General features: G+C 47.5%; 1 protein-coding gene across 1 annotated transcript; it reads left to right on the forward strand.

Annotated features, from left to right (window-relative positions):
* The first annotated feature begins 6,445 nt into the window (after positions 1 to 6,445).
* Positions 6,446 to 18,811, forward strand: LOC149358540 (interleukin-1 receptor-associated kinase 4-like). The gene is made up of 9 exons (XM_089570632.1): positions 6,446 to 7,258; positions 7,315 to 7,478; positions 7,556 to 7,648; positions 8,907 to 9,135; positions 9,199 to 9,313; positions 9,395 to 9,504; positions 10,026 to 10,263; positions 18,409 to 18,561; positions 18,642 to 18,811. The coding sequence occupies exons 1-9, from the start codon at positions 7,056 to 7,058 to the stop codon at positions 18,702 to 18,704; spliced, it is 1,368 nt and encodes a 455-aa protein (XP_089426758.1). The 5' UTR covers positions 6,446 to 7,055; the 3' UTR covers positions 18,705 to 18,811.
* Positions 18,812 to 18,859: the final 48 nt, after the last annotated feature.

The raw sequence follows: 18,859 nt of genomic DNA on the forward strand, positions 1-18,859 counted from the left end.
CTTCAAAATCGCGCAGATCGGTGTCTTCACGACCGGTTGTGCGCGGAGTGCCTTCACTCGCACCAGGTAGCAGATACCGCGTGTTTTTTTTTGTTTGTTTTTTAGGAGGTGCGGCCGCCGCGGTGGCTCAGTGGTTATGGTGCTCGGCTGCTGACCCGGAAGACGCGAATTCGATCCCGGCCGCGGCGGTTGAATTTCTTTGGAGGAGAAATTCTAGGGGTCCGTGTACTGTGCGATGTCAGTGCACGTTAAAGAGCCCCAGGTGGCCGAAATTTTCGGAGCCCTCCACCACGTCGTCCGTCATAGCCTGAGTCGCTTTGGGATGTTAAAACCCAATAAATCAAATCAAATAAAATAAATTAATTGAGATTATGTAAAGCAGACGAGAAATAGGCATTCCACCACTCGTCACCCCAGCGCAAGAATTTTTGAGCTAGCATCAATAACAACGCATATATATACGATTAAAATTACGCTCCTCCACCCCCCCCCCCCCTCCCCGCCCTCACTCGTAACTCGTACACGCGGGGCACCAGAAAAAAAAAAATAAAGAAAACAGCTCTGGGACTGGTCCTGCCCATGAACACGTCATTCGCGGACGTTCGGTTTGCGACTTCCGGTCTCTCCTGTCTCTCTTCGCCTTCCTGGATTGCGGCGTGCGTCGGATTTCTTTGCTTGTCACTGCGACAAATACAGTGCGAGTGGCTCCGGAATTCCCTAGATTGATTGTAAAACATTTTATTCGCCGGGAAGAGCTTGGCAAGAGGTCGCGTTAAGTGGTCGAGAGTACATAGCCCTCGACGACTTTGTCAGCCCACTCCACCGCCAAAACTTGCGTTCTGGGGTCAGAGCTAGCCAGCACGGTCTCCCACCGCTCGAGAGAAGGAGCTGTAACTAGATCACCCGGAGGTGGCTCTATTTTGCAGTCCCACAGGATGTGATCGTAGGTAGCACGTTGGCCACAGTGTTTGCAGTTTGGGTTGTAGAGATCTGGATAAATGTGCGCGAGGAGTGATGGGGTGCGTATCGATCCCGTCTGTAGACGACGCCACGTAACCTCTTGTTCTTTAGTAAGTCTTTTGTCTGGAGGGGGGAAAATTCTCCTCTCTAATTTAAAATGATTGGTGAGATCATGATATGTGATCATGGAGTCCTTCGTGAAATTCAGGGAGCCAGACTCATCCACTGCCCGGTCTACGAAACCTCGGGCTTTATTGTGGGCTGCCTCAGAAAGAGGCGGCAGAGGTAAATTGAAACCATACGCGCGAAGGCAATGCCCTGGCTCACGCTTGCCCGAGCGGGTCGCGCGGCGGCACGAGCAGACGACTGATCTCCACTAGGTGGCTGGATGCCGCATTCCTATAGTGAACTAGAATACTTTATACGCATTCCCGTTTTCCGAGACGAGCGTGAGTGAAGCCACCGTAAGTTGGACGGCTTGTCCCGGAAGTCGGGTGTCTGCTGTGTATTTCAATGAAAAAAGTCGCGTTTTTCGCCCTTTCATTCTCAGTTTTTTGCGTTGTTCTCGTTTAATGTCTGCTGTTGTATGAAAGTAACAAGCAAGCTGAACGCGCGAAATGTGAGCACTGTGTGCAGAATCCTGTAATTTCTGAGACACCGAAGAAAACAGGCATGCAGGTCTCACCCTGCCGCGGCAAAGGGGCACGTGCATTCAACACTACAGGTATAGTGTACTAGAATTCTAGTACACTATACTACAGGTATACAGGGTCTGTTCTGAAAGTAGTAGGACTGGTTTTTTCCTGGGCGAACGGGCGTACGAGAGGTGGTCTGCGCGTGCAGGATCGTTGAAGGGGGATATTGGGAATGCTGGGGAAAATCGGCAGTCGGCTCTCGGCCGTTCAAGAGAGGAGGTCGCTTGTACTGTGAACCCCTGTCGAAACGTCTCGTCACGCAGAATCGTCGAGCGTTTACTGGATCAGCGATACGCGATCAAATTTTGAGTAACTCTTGGTAAAAAGGGCAAAGAGACTCACAACATGATTAAGGAGGCCTACGGTGACGCTTCCATGGGTAGATCAGGTGTTTTTTGAGTGGCACAAGCTTCTCCGAGAAGGTAAGGAAAGAGTGGAGGAAGACGACCGCTCCAGAGGCCCTTCGACCAGCAAGACCAACGAAAATGTGTAGCGAGTGAAAAATTTACTTAACAGTGATCGTAGAATGAGTATCAGAAGATTGCTGATGATTTGAGCATTCCTCAAACCCAAGTTTTTGAGATCGTGACAGAAAACTTATCAATTAGGAAAGCGTGCGCGAAGTTGGTGCCGGGAGTGTTGTCAGAGGAGGAAAAGGCCAACCGGTAGGATCTTCTTCATCATGTGAATGAGGACCCCGATTTTTTCCCCAGCACAAGGCGGCAACGCTGCCTCAGCCCCCCTACAGCCTCGACTTGGCCCCGCCAGACTTTTTTATATTCCCGAGAATAAAATCGACGCTCGAGGGGAAACATCACGGATCGGTAGAGGTGGTTCAACAGGCCGTGACGAGGGAGCTAAACAGCATTCCGGTTCAGGAGTTCTTGGAGGCGTACGAAAACTGGAAAACTCATTGGCAGCAGCGTGTAGGTGCGGAAGGGTGCTACCTTGAAAAATTGTAATCGTCTGTACTATTCTCTTGAATAAATTTTGTTTTAAAAAATGAGTCCTACTACTTTCAGAACAGACCATGTATGTTCTTATCTGGTTCTTGTCTTCCGAGCGTAAAGGAGAAGTAGTGTAATGACAGTGTGGCTTGGTCATCTTAAAACCGAATTTTCGTGTAGCAAAGAAACGGCGAAAGATGGCTCGAATATCCTTACACTCGAATAGCTACTCGTTATACAAGCTGCCGCTGTTCAGTTTCGAGTTTGTGGCGGACGATGACTCTTCTCGTCGATGGCAGGGGATGTTTATCGCTTTAGGGTGTCATTTATCTCTCAGACTTGCTTTTAACCTAACTCCAAAGCACAGCCACATTTCAGCTGCACAACACGAGAGAAATGACTGACAGGAAAGACGAATGCTGCAGCACGCGTGAGAAACGGTGTTAGAAGTCAACTGCACCAAGCATCACGAATAAAAGCCCATTCAAGCATAACTTGCTACAGTACGAAACAGTACATGACACACTCCGTCGAAAAAGCAGTGCCACGCCTTTTTGAGGCGCTAATGTGAACCAACCGAACACCGCCGGCAACTCGCCAGAGAGTAGCCTCGCCCTCACTCCGGTTCGATCTAAAAATAATTCGGTAATATGGTCACTGCAAAGTCGGCTGCCTGGTGAAAGCTTCCACCTATTCTTTCTTGAATTTATCCCCCATCGATAGCATAATTTGGTCTTGAGCGCGGGAACGTACATCACAGTAAAGAGCAGAGTTGGCGACGCTAGCGCAACGGGACGACACAGAGTAGAGCAGACGAGGCTCCATACGAGCTGTGCGTAGCGCCGTCCTGTCGTCTGCTAGAGTCGATCCCGAAGGCTTTGTTGGTCTCCTCGCTCAGTTGACGGCGCAACAGGTAGGCATTGTTATGGAAAAAGACGAGAACGGCGAAAAGACGAAATGCTAAGTAAAAAAACAAAACTGAAAAACCGTGCTGAGGTCCAAGGCTGACTTCCGGGATAAGGCCGCATACTTTCGGTGGCTTCACTTTCGGGCGCCCGATGCGCCATCCAGCCCCCTAGTTATGGCCCTAGTGGAGATCAGTGGAGCAGACGATTTTCACGGCTACCCGGTGTGAGCCCGTGACGTCATGGCTTCCGTGGTTCCAGCGAATGACAGCGTTTGGTGGCCTACCGACGTCATGGCATTTTAGAGCGCAGTTCTTTGGCGTCCGTTCCTGGGTTTCGCGTCGTCGTCGGCGTCGGCGTCGGCCTCGTAACCAGCTCCGCCCCCAATGTCATGCTTTTCAATTGGTCGAAATGCTCGTGACGTCACAGTGCGCGAATTTCAAATGGGGCCAATTGTACTTTGGCTAGTAACCATGCAACCAATCAAAGGGATCGTACAGTGATGCTGCAACTAAGTTGGACTGAGTATAGTTAATTGCTTAATTAATCAATTAGCCTAATTAATATAGAGGAGAATGAAGAGGTCCCAAAAGACGCGGGTTCGATCCCAGCCGCGGCGGCTAGAATTTCTTTGGAGGAGAGATTCTAGAGGCCCGTGTGCTGTGCGATGTCAGTGCACGTTAAAGAACCCCAGGTGGTCGAAATTTCCGGAGCCCTTCACTACGGCGTCTCTCATAGCCTTAGTCGCTTTGGGACGTTAAACCCCACAAAACCAAACCAAACCAAAACCGAATGAAGAGGTCAGAAAAAAAGAAAAGAAAGACGCGCGCCGCAGCGACAACAGCGTCCGCGGAAGGAGACGCTGCTAAAAAAAAAAAAACAGATAAGTACGAAGCCGCGTTCCCTCCACCACCACGCACATCCCCACTCAGTAAGACGTTGCTCGTTTCATATACGTTGTGTCGAACATCCTAGACAGTTCCAAAAATTGACAGGTTAATGACAGAACACGATGGATAGAAATGCAATAATGTAATGTAAATATGAAATAGCCTAATTAACCTTTCTAGTTAGACCGCATAAATCTATAAAACCGAGAACGAAATTGGTTGAGTTGGGGAATCGAACCAGGGTCTCCGGAGTGCGATACGAGCACGCTAGCCACTCCGTAATGCCAGCTGAATGGTTTGGAATGAACAAAGGCGCGTCTAGCTAATACGGCGTCTTCGTTCACTCCCATCTTCCCCCTTCCCCTTACGGCGAGGTGCAGGTGTCCACCCAGATATGCGAGAGAGATACATTTCCTTTCCTCAAAAAATAAATTTACCGTCCAGCAAGGCGTACAGCCGAATTGGCGATGGCGTTCTGTGGACTCCCTGGCAGCGTTGCAAGACGCTGTCGCGTTCCACTCTTACAGGCGAAGCTTAACATGTTAACCACACATCAGTAACACACGCAGACAGCCAATGGACGCGTCATTCGCTGGCAGCACTTGATTCATCATTCACAACCACATTCTTAACGTACGCTCCCTTGCCGCACATGCCAAGGACGTACACCACGATCACATTCTGCGCCATTCCTCTGTACTTTGCTTTGCTGAAACCTGGATGGATCCCGAAGAGCCTCTCGAAATCATAGATTTCCTATACTGCTGTGGTGCTCGCAGAGACCACAACACAGCGGCGGGAGTCGCTATCTACTTGCGCACAGGTCTCTCTGCAATACCAGTCGAAATGTTTGGCACGTCACATGAACTTGGCGAACTGTGCGCCGCAAAGTTGCCCAACGGCTTGCTGGTAGTAGCTGCCTACTTCGCCCCTACCGCACTCACGAAAGACGTCGTGCACTTCCTGCAACTCGCATTAACCGTCCATCGATCCACACCGATGTTAGTAGTGGGGGACTTTAATGTTGACATAAAGACAAACAGCAATTTCCTAACACTTATGCGGGAGAACATCCCGTTCCTCTCGCTCGTAACGCGTCCCACGGCTGTGACAACCTCGCGAGGCACTTGTATAGATCTCGTCTTTGAGAATCAAGCATTGGTGTACCAATTCGAACATATATCACTCTATTTCTCCGACCACAAAGCTTCCTTCATGACTGTCAAGAACTGTTAGTGGAGTCTTTTTAAAGGAATACGTGTGAAAAATAAAAAAAAAATTCTGTGATAGCGCATACATGTGTTGCTCGATTTCTTTGCCTCAATCTATCGAAAAGGTGAAACAGCTTATTTGCTGCGCTCAAATTTCGCATTAGGAAGTAACGTAATCGTCGGTAATTTTTTTTTCCTTCCTCCAAGAGTGAGCTCTATTTCTCGATTTTAGTTGCAAAATCGGTCACTACGAGCACACCAATCGGCCCGCGAATTTTAAAAAACACTGTTTTAAAAAATTCATAATAAATTGTCAGCTCAGTTCCGAAGACTCATTCTTGGTGTGAATGCTTCTTATCAGCATTTGTAAGCATTGAAAACATTTACAAGCGACTTCTAATTCGTTGCATAGTTCCTTTAAAGCACAGCCAGAGCCAGAGTACTTTGGCCCAGCCGTGGCACAGGTACAGTTTCAAAAGGGTATATGCTTGGGCTTGTTGGTTCATAACTGAAAGGTGAAAAACGTAGCGCAAAGAGACGAGGACACAGAAATACGGACAACACACGGCGCTAACTTCCAACAATGGTTTATTTCAGAGAGCTCGCATATCTGGCTGATACGCTTTGATAGCACATGGTTTGACGGCGTGTTGGTTGTGATGTCGTTATAAAACCACCTTTCTTTCTGAAATACCATTGTTGGAAGTTAGCGCCGTGTGTTGTCCGTCTTTCTGTGTCCTCGTCTCTTTGCGCTACGTTTTTCACCTTACAGTTTCAAACTCGCGCGCGCATGTTGGAGATCGCTCTTGATGGCAGCGCCATTGAATTTTGTCACGACTTCAACATTTTTTTTTTTTTTTCTGTTGCGAGCTCAGCCGGCTCAGTAAACATGTTTCATACGCCATGTAAATTCTTGCGAAAAATCTTGTGATAGAGCCATGCGAGAGGCATGAGACTAGCCACTAGTAACGAATGAAACTTGGGAAGTGGGCGTTTTGTGAGTTCTCTGAACCCGTTGCCTACGAATCTAAAAAGCATTAGTATGTGTAGTACTTAGCATTATGCGCGCATTATTGTTAGAAGCCGGTATGTCGAAGTTCCCGTATGTCCAGTCGTTTTTTTTTTTTTTTTTCCTCTCATCTGTCACGTGGCCAGAACTTCCCGCCCATGACGTAGTGATCGCGCAACAGGGCAGTCCGCTGCACTGGCCGCTTGAAGTCAAGTACGGGAATTCCGAAAGTGAGTAGCGCCCCTCAGCAACCCAGCTGACGTTAGCAGATGCGATTCGAGTTCTCTCAGCATTCTTTGAAACTGCAGAAACACTGCTGAGCAGAGCAAGAACTTCTTGCGTACTGTTATGATCTGAACAATAATAGTAAACAAACAACATAAGAGTCATGTTTCAGCGGCGAAAGTGAACTGCGGCCGGCAGTGGGACATCACAGGCATGTTGTTGCAAGAAGTGGCTCATCAGTTTACCGAAACAATATGTGATGTCAACTCAAGTACTGAGCTGCGGTTTTTGCCGGACCATGCACGTCTGCGTTTGACAAGTCTGCTAGATGCTGGAGATGGGTGGAGAAAAATTCTGCCCCTGATCGCCCATCCGGATGACACCGGCAGAATGCTGTTCAACGCCGATCACGCAAGGTAAGTATTTTTGTGCGTAACTTTTCACCGTGCTTACTGATCTGATATGCGCATAGGCAGCTCGAAAACTACCAGAGAGGCAGTCGCAGCGGCGAAATACTGAAAACTTGGAGCACAACGGGGCGCAATCGGCCAAAAATATCGGACCTGGTAGACTTGCTGAAGCAGGCAGAGCTCCACAGAGCAGCCTCAATCGTCGAAGAAGGCGTACTACTGCAACGTAAGCATCGTCCAGCTTTTCGAACTTATCTGTCAACCGAAGCAAACGCCCGCAGAGGTGTCAATCGAAATTTACAGGGCCGCCGGACGATGATGAAGGCGACGTCGATCACCTCCTGGATGAGCCTAACCGAGAGCCTCCACCTCCCTTTCCTCCCGAAGAAGGCAATGGTAAGTGTGAGAGCCGCCCCGCTGCAGGATCGTCTGTGTAAGCTAATGCTGAGGAAAATCGGTGACTGTGAAAAAAAATAACCTAGGCTGTCGCAGAGAAGTGGTGCGAGATTATCTCCCACGGCAGGTGTACACTTGTACAGTGAAAGAAAAAAAAAACATGATTTCAAAGAGAAAGGTTACACGCAAGACAGTTTCCTATCCTATGCATTTTTATTTGCCTGATGGCATCCGGGAAATGCACTCTTTCATGCTTAAGACATTTGTGCAGTGCAGTAAGGTATCAGATGATACGCTTATTTTCATTTAGGTAGAATGGGCCTTATTGCTGTTTTTAACTTCAGAACTGAGTACAGTGCTTGTTCTTGAACCATATACCTATTTTGTCTACAGCAGTAGAAGTGTATGATGAACCATGCAACAATGTTTGTTTCTTAGACTTGTAGTGGAGCACAGTGGAGCATTTATGGCACGTACCTTAAACTCTAAATCTGGGTAAGGTAAGGAGGCCCTTGTCCTGACCTTTTGAGACCTGTTGATCTCAAGGGGTACCATAAGGACTTCTATACCACTGAGAAGCAAGCCCAGTTTTCTAGTTGTGGTGAAGACGGTACATATTTTTTTATGCTAGCTCACAGCTTACTGTCATAATTAGTCTGCCCTTTTCTTCACAAGGACTCGTAGATTTCTCTGCCTGTTGCACATTTGTGTTGCTGAAGTACAATATTAAGTCCATGCTCTTGAAAGGTGTGGGAGTAGTTGGATGTCCCTTACTTCTGTCCATTCAGCTTGCCTGTGAGCTGTTATACTGTCTGGCCACACCACACTTTTCATGTTCATATTTGTTTGCTTCATTTGATCTAATTTCAAGGTCCAATATCATATCGGGGGCACAGTAATGGGTTAAAAGGTGCCAACTGGGTGAATTCAGGATGTGGTCAATGAATGCAGTCGATCCACAGAGCACATCCGATGCATTTTTCACATCAAAGATATGGAGTCAGGACTGACTACATCTTGGGTGCGAACAGCTTTTCTGTCAATTCATCTCTTCTGCTAAGAGCTGAACGCACTTCATTCTAGTCGCCTTTCAGACTATACCACTGGCCAGTGCTCATATGCATCAATCCTTACAACTTGTTGACTGTGTCCTCTACACATCATTAGATGCTGTTGGACATAACTAGTCCGTCTTCCTATCTTTGAATTGTTTTCACTGCTGAGACTCTTATGTTGCGTTTGTTTGCACATTTTTCAGATGATGGGGCAGATGAATTCGAGGCACCCCGGTACAGGTATGACTATCTGGCACGAGCTACTAGCAACTTCTCCGATGTGCCACTCTCTGAAGGGGGCTCCAAGGTGGGGGAAGGAGCCTTTGGAGTGGTCTACAAAGGCACATTACCAAATGGGACTGTGGTCGCCGTGAAACGCATGAAAGAATCACTTCCAGAACAGTTCCTCGCAGAAGTGAGATTGCTACAAAGGTGAGAGGTTGGGCTTCTTTGCTTCCTTGGCAGTCATGACAAAGCAGTTGTTTTCGTTTCCAGGCATTCTCATCCAAACTTGCTGCCTCTCATTGGAATTTGCTACGACGCAGCCAACAGCTGCTTAGTGTACGAGTTCATGGAGCTGGGTTCCCTGCAGTCGTGCCTTGCGAGAGCGGTATGTTCCCTCCTTCAGGAAGTGTCTTCCATCTACTGTCTTGCATATCATTTACATAACTGTCACATGCACCATTTACAGAACTGTCCCATGTACTGGAAAAGGCGTATAAGCATACTGACAGAGGTTGCCGCAGCTATCCATTTTCTTCACACTCGCACACCATGTCTGATTCACAGAGACATAAAAAGGTAAGCTGTGCAGTTTTGATCATGTGCTGGATGTGCGCACAAAGCTGTGAGGTGGAAACCACAGATTTTATACGTACATGAATGTACCCCCAAAGATGTTCGATGCAGCATTAAGCAAGTTTTTTTTGTTTTTTTTTAAGCTATGCGAACTACAACATCACTTCAGTGGCGTGGCACTTCATCTGTTGAACAGTGTGCGTTGTGTGTGGGCGTTTGTTGTCAATTTTTGCATACCAAGAGTTTTCTGGTTATAGGTCTTTTTGCAAACGTAAACAGCCAATAGCATGCCAACTTTGCTTTGTTCTGAAGATAGTGCACTCATTCCATGCCCATAAGAGCAGACATAATGGATGGTGATGAGGAGTTCATATTTAAGGGGGCAAACTGGTGTGTTTCAGGGCTCCTTGCACAACCATTAGCACTTTAGTGTGGTTGTGACATGCACTCAGCAAGATATGTGGGAACCATGAGTATATATATCAGTGCGAGGTCTAGCGTTATTATTTTTATTTCTTTTTCAGTGCAAACATACTTCTGGACAGGAACTGGACAGCCAAGCTGGGTGACTTTGGGCTGATACGGCCATTGTCTGGGAATAATACGACAAGAACAAAGATTATCGTCGGGACAACCATCTACATGGCACCAGAGGCCTTCAGCGGTACCATCTCGACCAAGATGGACACGTTCAGCTTTGGCGTGGTGATCATGGAGGTGTTGACTGGTCTGCCGCCGTATACATCTGCAAGGGGAGACATAGTAAGTCTACATTGCATTTTGCACTTGCACTGTTCATTGCAGTTGACCACAGTGGTAGCCTAGTGGTGTGAGCTTCTGTTGTACATGCGGGAGGTGCAGGTTGTAGACAAAAATACCTTTGTGCCATGGTGCTCTTTGGCCAGAAGATGCTCTTGCGGCATAAAAAAACATCGCCATCATCATTACAGTTGTTCTCCGGCCCCAATGGAGCATTACAAAGTATACTTTGCTCGCTTAAACAGTGTAATGGGCATTGAAGCAGTTTTTATTGAAGTTCTGAAATAGGTGGAGAATCAAGGTGCAGCTGTTTTCATCAAGTGTGTATCAGCGAGGCCATCAACAGTAAAAAAAAAATTCCCCTTGGACTGCTAGGCTTTTTCACATAAAAGAATGGTGGAGGAAGTGCTACGAAGTTTACTGTTTCGAGAAATATTACTTACTGTGTTTGCTACTTGGCATAAAAAGGTGCCACGTTTGCGATAATAAAGGATGCTAAATTTGCCTTAAAGAAATCACTGCTGGGTGTCGTGCACTCATGGAAGAAGCTGCGAGTTTGCGTGCGTAGCAGTGTGAAGGATTTGCAGTGAAGATGATAATGCACCCATGCCGAGGACAACAAAGCTGTATGGGCTGTCTGAAGTGCCTGGTGGTGTGTGCGCTGGAGCTCAAGCTGCTTCCTGGGGCCCGGTCTTACATTCCGCGACTCGGTCTGCTTGCGCCTAGGTTCCCTCCTTCACCGCTTCCAGTGTCTGAATAAACCACCGGTCATTTGGTGGAGCTGCAAAGTTCGACTTGGAGATCCTCACCGTGGAGCTCCACAGCCGCACAATCCCAAAGGCAACACACAAGCCAGGTTAACAGCAAGCAGCCCCATTGCAGCCTATCACCTCTCTGGTGCCATATGGCATCGAGACCCCACTGTTTTCAGTAGAAACAACAAGCAGAATGTTGAAGTCTGGCTGGCCTTATACAACTGGGACAACTATGTGAAATTTAACGTCATCTTTAATTTCATTATTTGCAGTCCCACTGCAAGAAAACACTGTTATGTAAGGTCGTCTCTCCTGCCATGACAGAGGAAGACAAAGTTGGCCATTTACTTAAAGAATTCGCCGAAGACGTCTACAATTTTCTTATCGGAAAAGAAAGTCTCGAGTCCGTGTCTGACGTCATCCAGCACTGCCGCACTTTTGAGACATTGAAAATGCTTCGCATCACACCGAAATTTGGACGTTTGGCTGGGGTGACAACGTTGGCAGCTGTAGACACACCATCGTCATGTGATCTGGCTTCCACAATCCGCCAGATCGTTCGCAAAGAGTTGAGCAGGTCGCTGGAACTCACTCGGAATTCCTCAGCGCTCCCTCTGATGTATCTCACGCCCCCTACTACGCCAGCCGCCGTTAACACAGCGAACTTTGAGGAGCACCGGGTACCCCGAGCACTACGGCCGAGCAACATATCGTGATTGCTCCCAGAGCGCAGGCCCCGCTTTTACCAGCCTACGCCGGCCTTATACGACGAGAACTTTCGGCCCAGTCCTTTATATGATGACGACTTACAGGCGCAGCCTGCTCCCGGTCCCTTCCTTGTGTGTTACCGCTGCGGTCAACAAGGTCATATCTCCCGATTTTGCCCTCGCCGATAACCATCCTGTTACGGATCCTCTACCTATCTTCCGCATCCGATTACTAACCCGTTCCTTCTCCGTACCCATCCTACCCGCCTGATTCTGGCAACCTATGGCCTGCACAAATGCGGAATCGTTCACCGGCATCGGATAGAAATGTGACACCGCCTCCATCCAGCTTTCCGCGCTCGTCGATCCCCGACGCCGTTCCTCCTCGCCTCCACCGGAAAACTAGTTGGCCCAACCGATGGGGGTGAGGTCGCTGGAAGTCTGCCGCCGGAAGTGATACCCCTGCCTGTAGTTATGTTACGGAACAAAGTGCATGTGCTAGTGGACGGTGTACCTGTGGTGGCTTTAGTGGATACCGGTGCTACTGTTTCAGTTATGAGTGCAGCGTTTAAGTGGACGTAAAGTTTTGTTTCGATGGGACAAAAATGTCAAGTTCTGTGGTGTGAGCGGCGAACCGTTGCCAGCAGTTGGAGTTTGTAGTGTTAAGGTTTCCTTGAGTGGTAAAGTGTTCAGCACGAAAATGGCGGTGCTCGCCCGGTCGACGCACGACGTTATTCTTGGCGTTGACTTTTTGCAGATGTGTGCCGCTAACATTGACTGTCACAGCAGTGAACTCAGCGTCGGCAAATGTTCCGCCACTGGCCTTGTGGAAGGCTCGTGTACTGGAGAGAGTGCGTTCTTTGTTACACGAGATAATGTCGTGCCTCCTTCTTCGGCTGTATGCGTACCGGTTTCCTGCACCGATACCCCTCTCGATGTGTTTGATGCGACTGTGGAGCTGAACCACTTGAACTGCATGAAGAACATCTTGGTTCCTCAAGCCATGGTTTCCGTCATCAATGGAAGCACTGAACTGTGGACAATGAATTGTTCGACAAAATCTGTCATTCTGCCTGAAGGCCTGAAGCTTGCGTCATGTAGCCACGACACGCCGGTATCCGTTGCCCTGGTTACCAACGCCTCAGGCGCAGCAGCACCAGAGCTTTACGACGAGTCGCAGTTACTTCGCATGATTGACAACTCGCTTTCCACGCATGAGCGCTGTGCACTGTTGGTCATCCTCCTGGGACACTCCACTGTGTTTGACTTTTCACAGCCCGGCGGCCTATCTTCCATCCCCTCGTCTCGGACCCTGCACAGGGTTGACACTAGTGCCTCACATCCGATCCGCCAAAAGCCCTACCGGGTGTCACCGTCTGAACGCAAGGTTATCAATAAACAAGTGCAGGAGATGTTAACCAAAAGGTGTAATACAAGAGTCCTCGAGTCCCTGGGCTGCTCCAGTAATCCTTGTTCGAAAGAAGGTTGGATCATGGCATTTCTGCGTGGATTACCGTTGTCTAATTGCCGTCACAAGAAAAGACGTATACCTCCTCCCTCAAATCAACGATGCCATCGACTGTCTTTTTTCAGCCTCCTACTTCTCTTCTATTGATCTCCGGTTGGGGTATTGGCAAATTCCTATGCATCCCGCGGACGAGGAGAAAGCAGCGTTTATTACACCTGACTGCCTTTATGAATTTAATGTAATGCCATTCGGCCTTTGTAATGCGCCCGCCACCTTTGAGAGATTTATGGACACTATACTCCGTTGAATGAAATGGGAAATATGCATGTGCTACCTAGACGATGTTGTCATTTTCAGAAAGACGTTCAGTGAGCACGATGCCCTTTTAGCTCTCATCCTGGACTGTTTGCGCAAAGCTGGCCTTGTGCTTAATTCTAAAAAATGCCTCTTTGGTGCGTGTCAAACGTTAGTGCTTGGACACCTAGTTGACAAAAACGGCGTCAGACCTGATCCAGCCAAGACTGCAGCTGTCAAGTCATTCAAGCCACCACAGTCTGTCAAAGAGCTGCAAAGTTTCTTGGGCTTATGTTCATACTTTTGCTGCTTTATTCATCGCTTTGCAGACAGACATCGCATACCCCCTGATAGATCTGCTTCAGAAAGGTGTGGCTTTCAAGTGGACCCCCGAGTGTGACTCTGCCTTCCGCCAACTAAAATTCCTTCTCATGTCCCACCCTGTACTTCGTCACTTCGATCCCTCCGCTCCCACAGAGATTCATACCGATGCCAGCAGTGTTGGTCTCGGCGCTGTGCTCGTCCAGCGCTGCGACAACAAAGAGCACGTTGTTGCATATGCAAGTCGCTCGCTTAGTAAGCTGGAGCACAATTATACGGTCACCGAATGCCTCGCCGTCGTCTTCGTCACGCAGCATTTCCGGTCATATCTGTATGGACGCCCGTTCACCATCGTCACCGACCAACATGCCCTCTGCTGGCTCGTTAACCATCGTGACCCGTGTGGGCGCCTTGCCCGGTGGGCTCTCCGGCTAGAAGAGTTTGACTACACAGTCGTCTACAAGAGTGGTCGCCGTCACGCTGACGCGGACTGTCTTTCGAGGCTACCCCTTCTGGAGTCGGAGTCTAACATCGATACTTTCGACCACTGCGTCGCATCCGTGTCACCGGTTTTTCCTGATTTCACCACATTCAAAGCGGAACAGCAGAAAGATTCAACACTGCGGTGGTCTCTCCTCGCGGAGGCTGAAGACACCTCTGGTGCAAACCACTTCTGTGTGCGAGATGGTCTTCTATGGAAGAAAAACTATTCTTCTACAGGCCAGCACTTCCTCCTGGTAGTTCTGAAGAGTCTGTACACCTCTGTCTTGCAGGCCATGCATGACGACCCTACATCTGGACATCTTGGGTCGGCACACACGCTCCACCGTATCCAGGCACGCTTCTATTCAGCTTCACCCTGTGACACCACCTGCCGCACCGTTCGAGCAAGTGGGCATAGATCTCCTGAGCCCATTTCCCAAATCCTATCATGGGAACCGCTGGATAGTGGTTTGCATTGACTACCTTACTCGGTATTGCGAAACAGCAGCCCTACCCTCGTCTACAGCGTATCATGTGTCCTCTTTTATGCTGCACTCCATAGTTCTCCGCCATGGGTCCCCAAAAGTTATTATCAGTGACTGTGGTTGGCAGTTCACCGCTGACGTCGTGGAGCAACTTCTCAGTTCCTGCGCATCACATTTTCGCCATTCCTCGCCTTACCATTCCCAGACAAATGGGCTCACTGAGCGCACGAACCGAACGATCGCTAACATGCTGTCAATGTACATTGACTCAAAGCACAAGAACTGGGACAGCGTCCTGTCATTCATCACCGACGCTTTTAATGCTGTGCACCATGAGACTACTGGCTTCAGCCCCTTCTTTTTACTATATGCTCGCCCCCCACGCTACACCCTGGACACCATACTACCATTTTCTGCCGAGCCTCATGAAGATCCCTCCATCACCGAGACACTTTGTCTCACCGAAGAGGCCCGGCGCCTTGCCTGCCTTCGTATTCTCGCCTCCCAAGATCGGTCTAAAGCGCGATACGATGCCCACTGCCGTCACGTCACTTACAGCCCTGGTAATTTAGTCTTGTTGTGGCGGCCTGTCTGAAAGCGCGGATTGTCCCAGAAGCTGCTATGCCACTACGATGGACCCTATGTTATTATTGAGCAAATTAGCGAGCTCAATTACCACATAGCGCGTCTCACTGCAAGCAGCCGTCGTTCTGCACGAACTGAAGTGAGCCATGTTGCCCGGCTGAAGCCCTACCATTCGTGCAGTGTTTTTTAACTTGCCCAGCGGGCTTCGGCTGCCTTGGGGGAAGTGTGACGCCCATGAAGAGGCGATGCCTATTCTATTTGATGGGCATTGCTGACTACGCAGGAGATGAGGAGAACGAGGTGGATGTGTGTCTCGTGCTCGGCAAGTGGACACAGCTGGTTTTCAGTCACCCGTCGTGGTCTGAATACACCCCCTGTTCATAACAATATTGAAGGGTGCTTACATTTGCAGGCAGCATGCCTAACCCCAGGAATCTCTCCCCTTAATAGTGTTTGATATCCATGTTGTGTGTGTACTTGACCACAAGGTGAAGTGCCTTAGTGAAGGGCTCAAGATTAACTTGGACCACCTGGGGTTCCTTTAGTGCACTGGAAATACAAAGAGGCCTGAAAACATTACAAAACACATGAAAGAACCTTTAGAAGGCCGAAATTAACCTGGAGCCACTACTACACCTCCATCACTTCATCCCTTCCCTTGAGATGGAGGAGGGATATAATTACTGCACCTTTTCTTTCCCCATAGCCAATTTCTCATTTTAATTTCATGCTGAAAACAACACAATGTAGTAAAGGCAGCAAACACGCAGATAGCAACCACAAGTGTTTGTTGTCCTTTTGCTGCATTGCATTGCACTGCAAATATTAGAGAATGAAATGCTAGAGGCCCGTGCACTATGCAATGCAAGTGCACAAGCATGGGTGCAATCCATTTTCTGGCCGCTGTTTTCTTCTGCTCAGAGCGAGTGGCTGGCATTCGTGGCCAGCTGTTAGAATCTGCAATGCCGTCATGCAGAAAAGGTGAAAAATATAAGGAAATGAAGGAAGCAAGCACAAGAGATGGGCACCACAAGTGCTTACCATATTTTCTGGTGTATAAGACGCGGCTTTTTTTCAAGAATCTTGCTGGTGCATCCTATACAAGGGTGCGTCTTATATGCAAATTTTTCGGCTTTTTTTGTGAGTTCAGAAATTACTCAGGTTCATGCTGAAGCTTTTTTCACCGGAAAAATATCGCTACCAATAACGCGGTTGTAACATGGCTATAATATGGGGACCGCCATGCTCAACTTTTTTAGGTGAACTTTATCATGAAACGGCGGGGATGATGACTTCCGGGATCATAAACACGCGGCTGTTTCGGAGGCCCCAAGCAAAAGTAATGTGAAATGCCAAAAAGATGGCGACAATCGCGCTTTTCGCCATTGTCAAGACAAGCCGGCATTTTTTTTAGTCTCCCTTTGCAACTTTGTTTGCTCTTTGTACGTAGTACGTCCATTGTGCCAAGAGAATGTTTCAGCTGCATTGCCTCCAGAAAGGGGCAAACTTTTTGATAGCGCATCCGAAGATGAAGACTTCAAAGGTTTTAAGTGAAAATAAAGTGTTGTTATGGACATAAGGAGAGTTCTTTCATTTTTTTTTGCTAAAACGTGGGCGGGTATGGCATGAGTGTCGCCTTATCGATCACTTAGCGTTGCTTAAGAACTCACAGGTACGGTGCATTTCACGATGGTCACACAAGCATATTTAATTAAGCTTCACTAGCCTAACTGGGTAAATTGGGATGCATCTTATACACGGGTGCGTCTTATATGCCAACTTTTTCAATAACAGCCTGCATGTATGGCAGGTGCGTCTTATACACCGGAAAATACGGTAATGACCCTTTGTTAATGCCTTCTCTTTCGTGCGACGCCTTCTCTGAACTTGTTAGTATCCATTACAACAAGTAGCAAATGTCAGGATTTTGTTCCATTTTCTCATGTAAAGCTTTTCTTGGGGAGAGTTGAACCACAGCGACATTGCTGTACACACCAAAAATGTTCCTGTTAATGCGAGAGCATTCATAGAGGTGTGTGGCAAGCCGTGTGGGCTGGATGGTACTTTAGAATTCTAGTGTACTGTATTGGAGCAAGCACGAAGTCGCCTCCCTGGTTTTTGCGAACACTGCATGCAAATACTTGTGCCGTAATATGTTATTGCACTATTGGAACATTGTTTTGTGCTTATTTTAGCCTCACCTCACGTGATGGAGAGTAACTAGTGTTTAAGGGGGGACACTGGTCTTTGAGACCAAAAAGTGACAAAAAAATAGATTTTCAAAAACTGACATTTGTGGAATCAACAGCCATTATTTTTCAACTGTACTAGTTTTTTCCTTCAAGAAATCAGCACTTTAACCATAATAATAAATTCAAATCATCGTGTGGGCTTAATTTATGCAGGAGAATAGTTTAACAGAATGGAAATTTTGGACCTTTGGCTGTCTAGTATGTCGAAATCTCACCATATAGGACAGACAGAGATGTCATATTGTTTGGTAAGGGAAGCTGAAGGCACAGTGTGTGCAGTAATCGAAGCAGATTTGTTCAATCGCACTTCAAAAATTTATAATTTCGCAATGTTTATCGATGCATTACATACACACTTTGAATATTGATATTCCAAGTGCTGTAAAATTACCAATGAGGGTAAAATGGAAAAATGGTTTCGATTATTGCACTCTCTACTCACCATACTATGTAGCCATGAATTAAAAATGTTTTATTGAGCAGTTTTTTTTTGCACCGAGGTACTAATGAATGACTAATTGAAATTAATTATATTGGGAACAGACAATTAATGATAAACGTAATTACATTGATGAAATAAGTATAAAAAATTGAGCAAGGTGGCACAGTTTCACTAGGATTGGACTAAAAATAAGGAAAATAGGTCTAAGACCAGTGTCCCCCCTTAAAATATGAAGTCGTCATAGCCTACTATTGCTTCACCGTTTAACTATCCCACAAAAAATGTTCTGCTGGCATGATGTCACCTCCGTCTGTTTCCCATAAAGTAGTAATCAAAAACTGCGTATCTCTTTTCAGCAAACTTACCTGATGGAGAAATATCCTGGTGACATCACCCCAGTTCTGGACACCTCAGCTGGTGTGTGGGATACAGAGCTGGCACAAAAGGTGTACAAGATCGGTGAAAAATGCGTAGTGTACGACAGGAGACAACGTCCAACTATGGAACCAGTAAGAACCAAGCTTCCACATCAAATTCAAGACCCCTGGATCAGCTTTGCCACAGCGCTAACTGAAATATTTCTTTTCAGGTTTACAGAGAACTGCTGGAGCTGAATGATGAATTAAATGGCCTAGAAGAAAGCCAAGCTTGAAAACAAGTTAGTGAGGAAGAGTCCAGTTTCTTCTGGTGCTGGTGACTGTGAAAGCAAGACTTCAGTGCAGTGGCATTGTTATTTATAAATGCACATTTTTACTTTCATGTATGGTCTGCAGGTGTGTGAATTTTTGAAGCAAACATCTCACAAAA

Source organism: Amblyomma mixtum, chromosome 2 (genome assembly GCF_055824585.1).
Source record: "Amblyomma mixtum isolate Tamu chromosome 2, ASM5582458v1, whole genome shotgun sequence".
NCBI lineage: Eukaryota > Metazoa > Arthropoda > Arachnida > Ixodida > Ixodidae > Amblyomma > Amblyomma mixtum.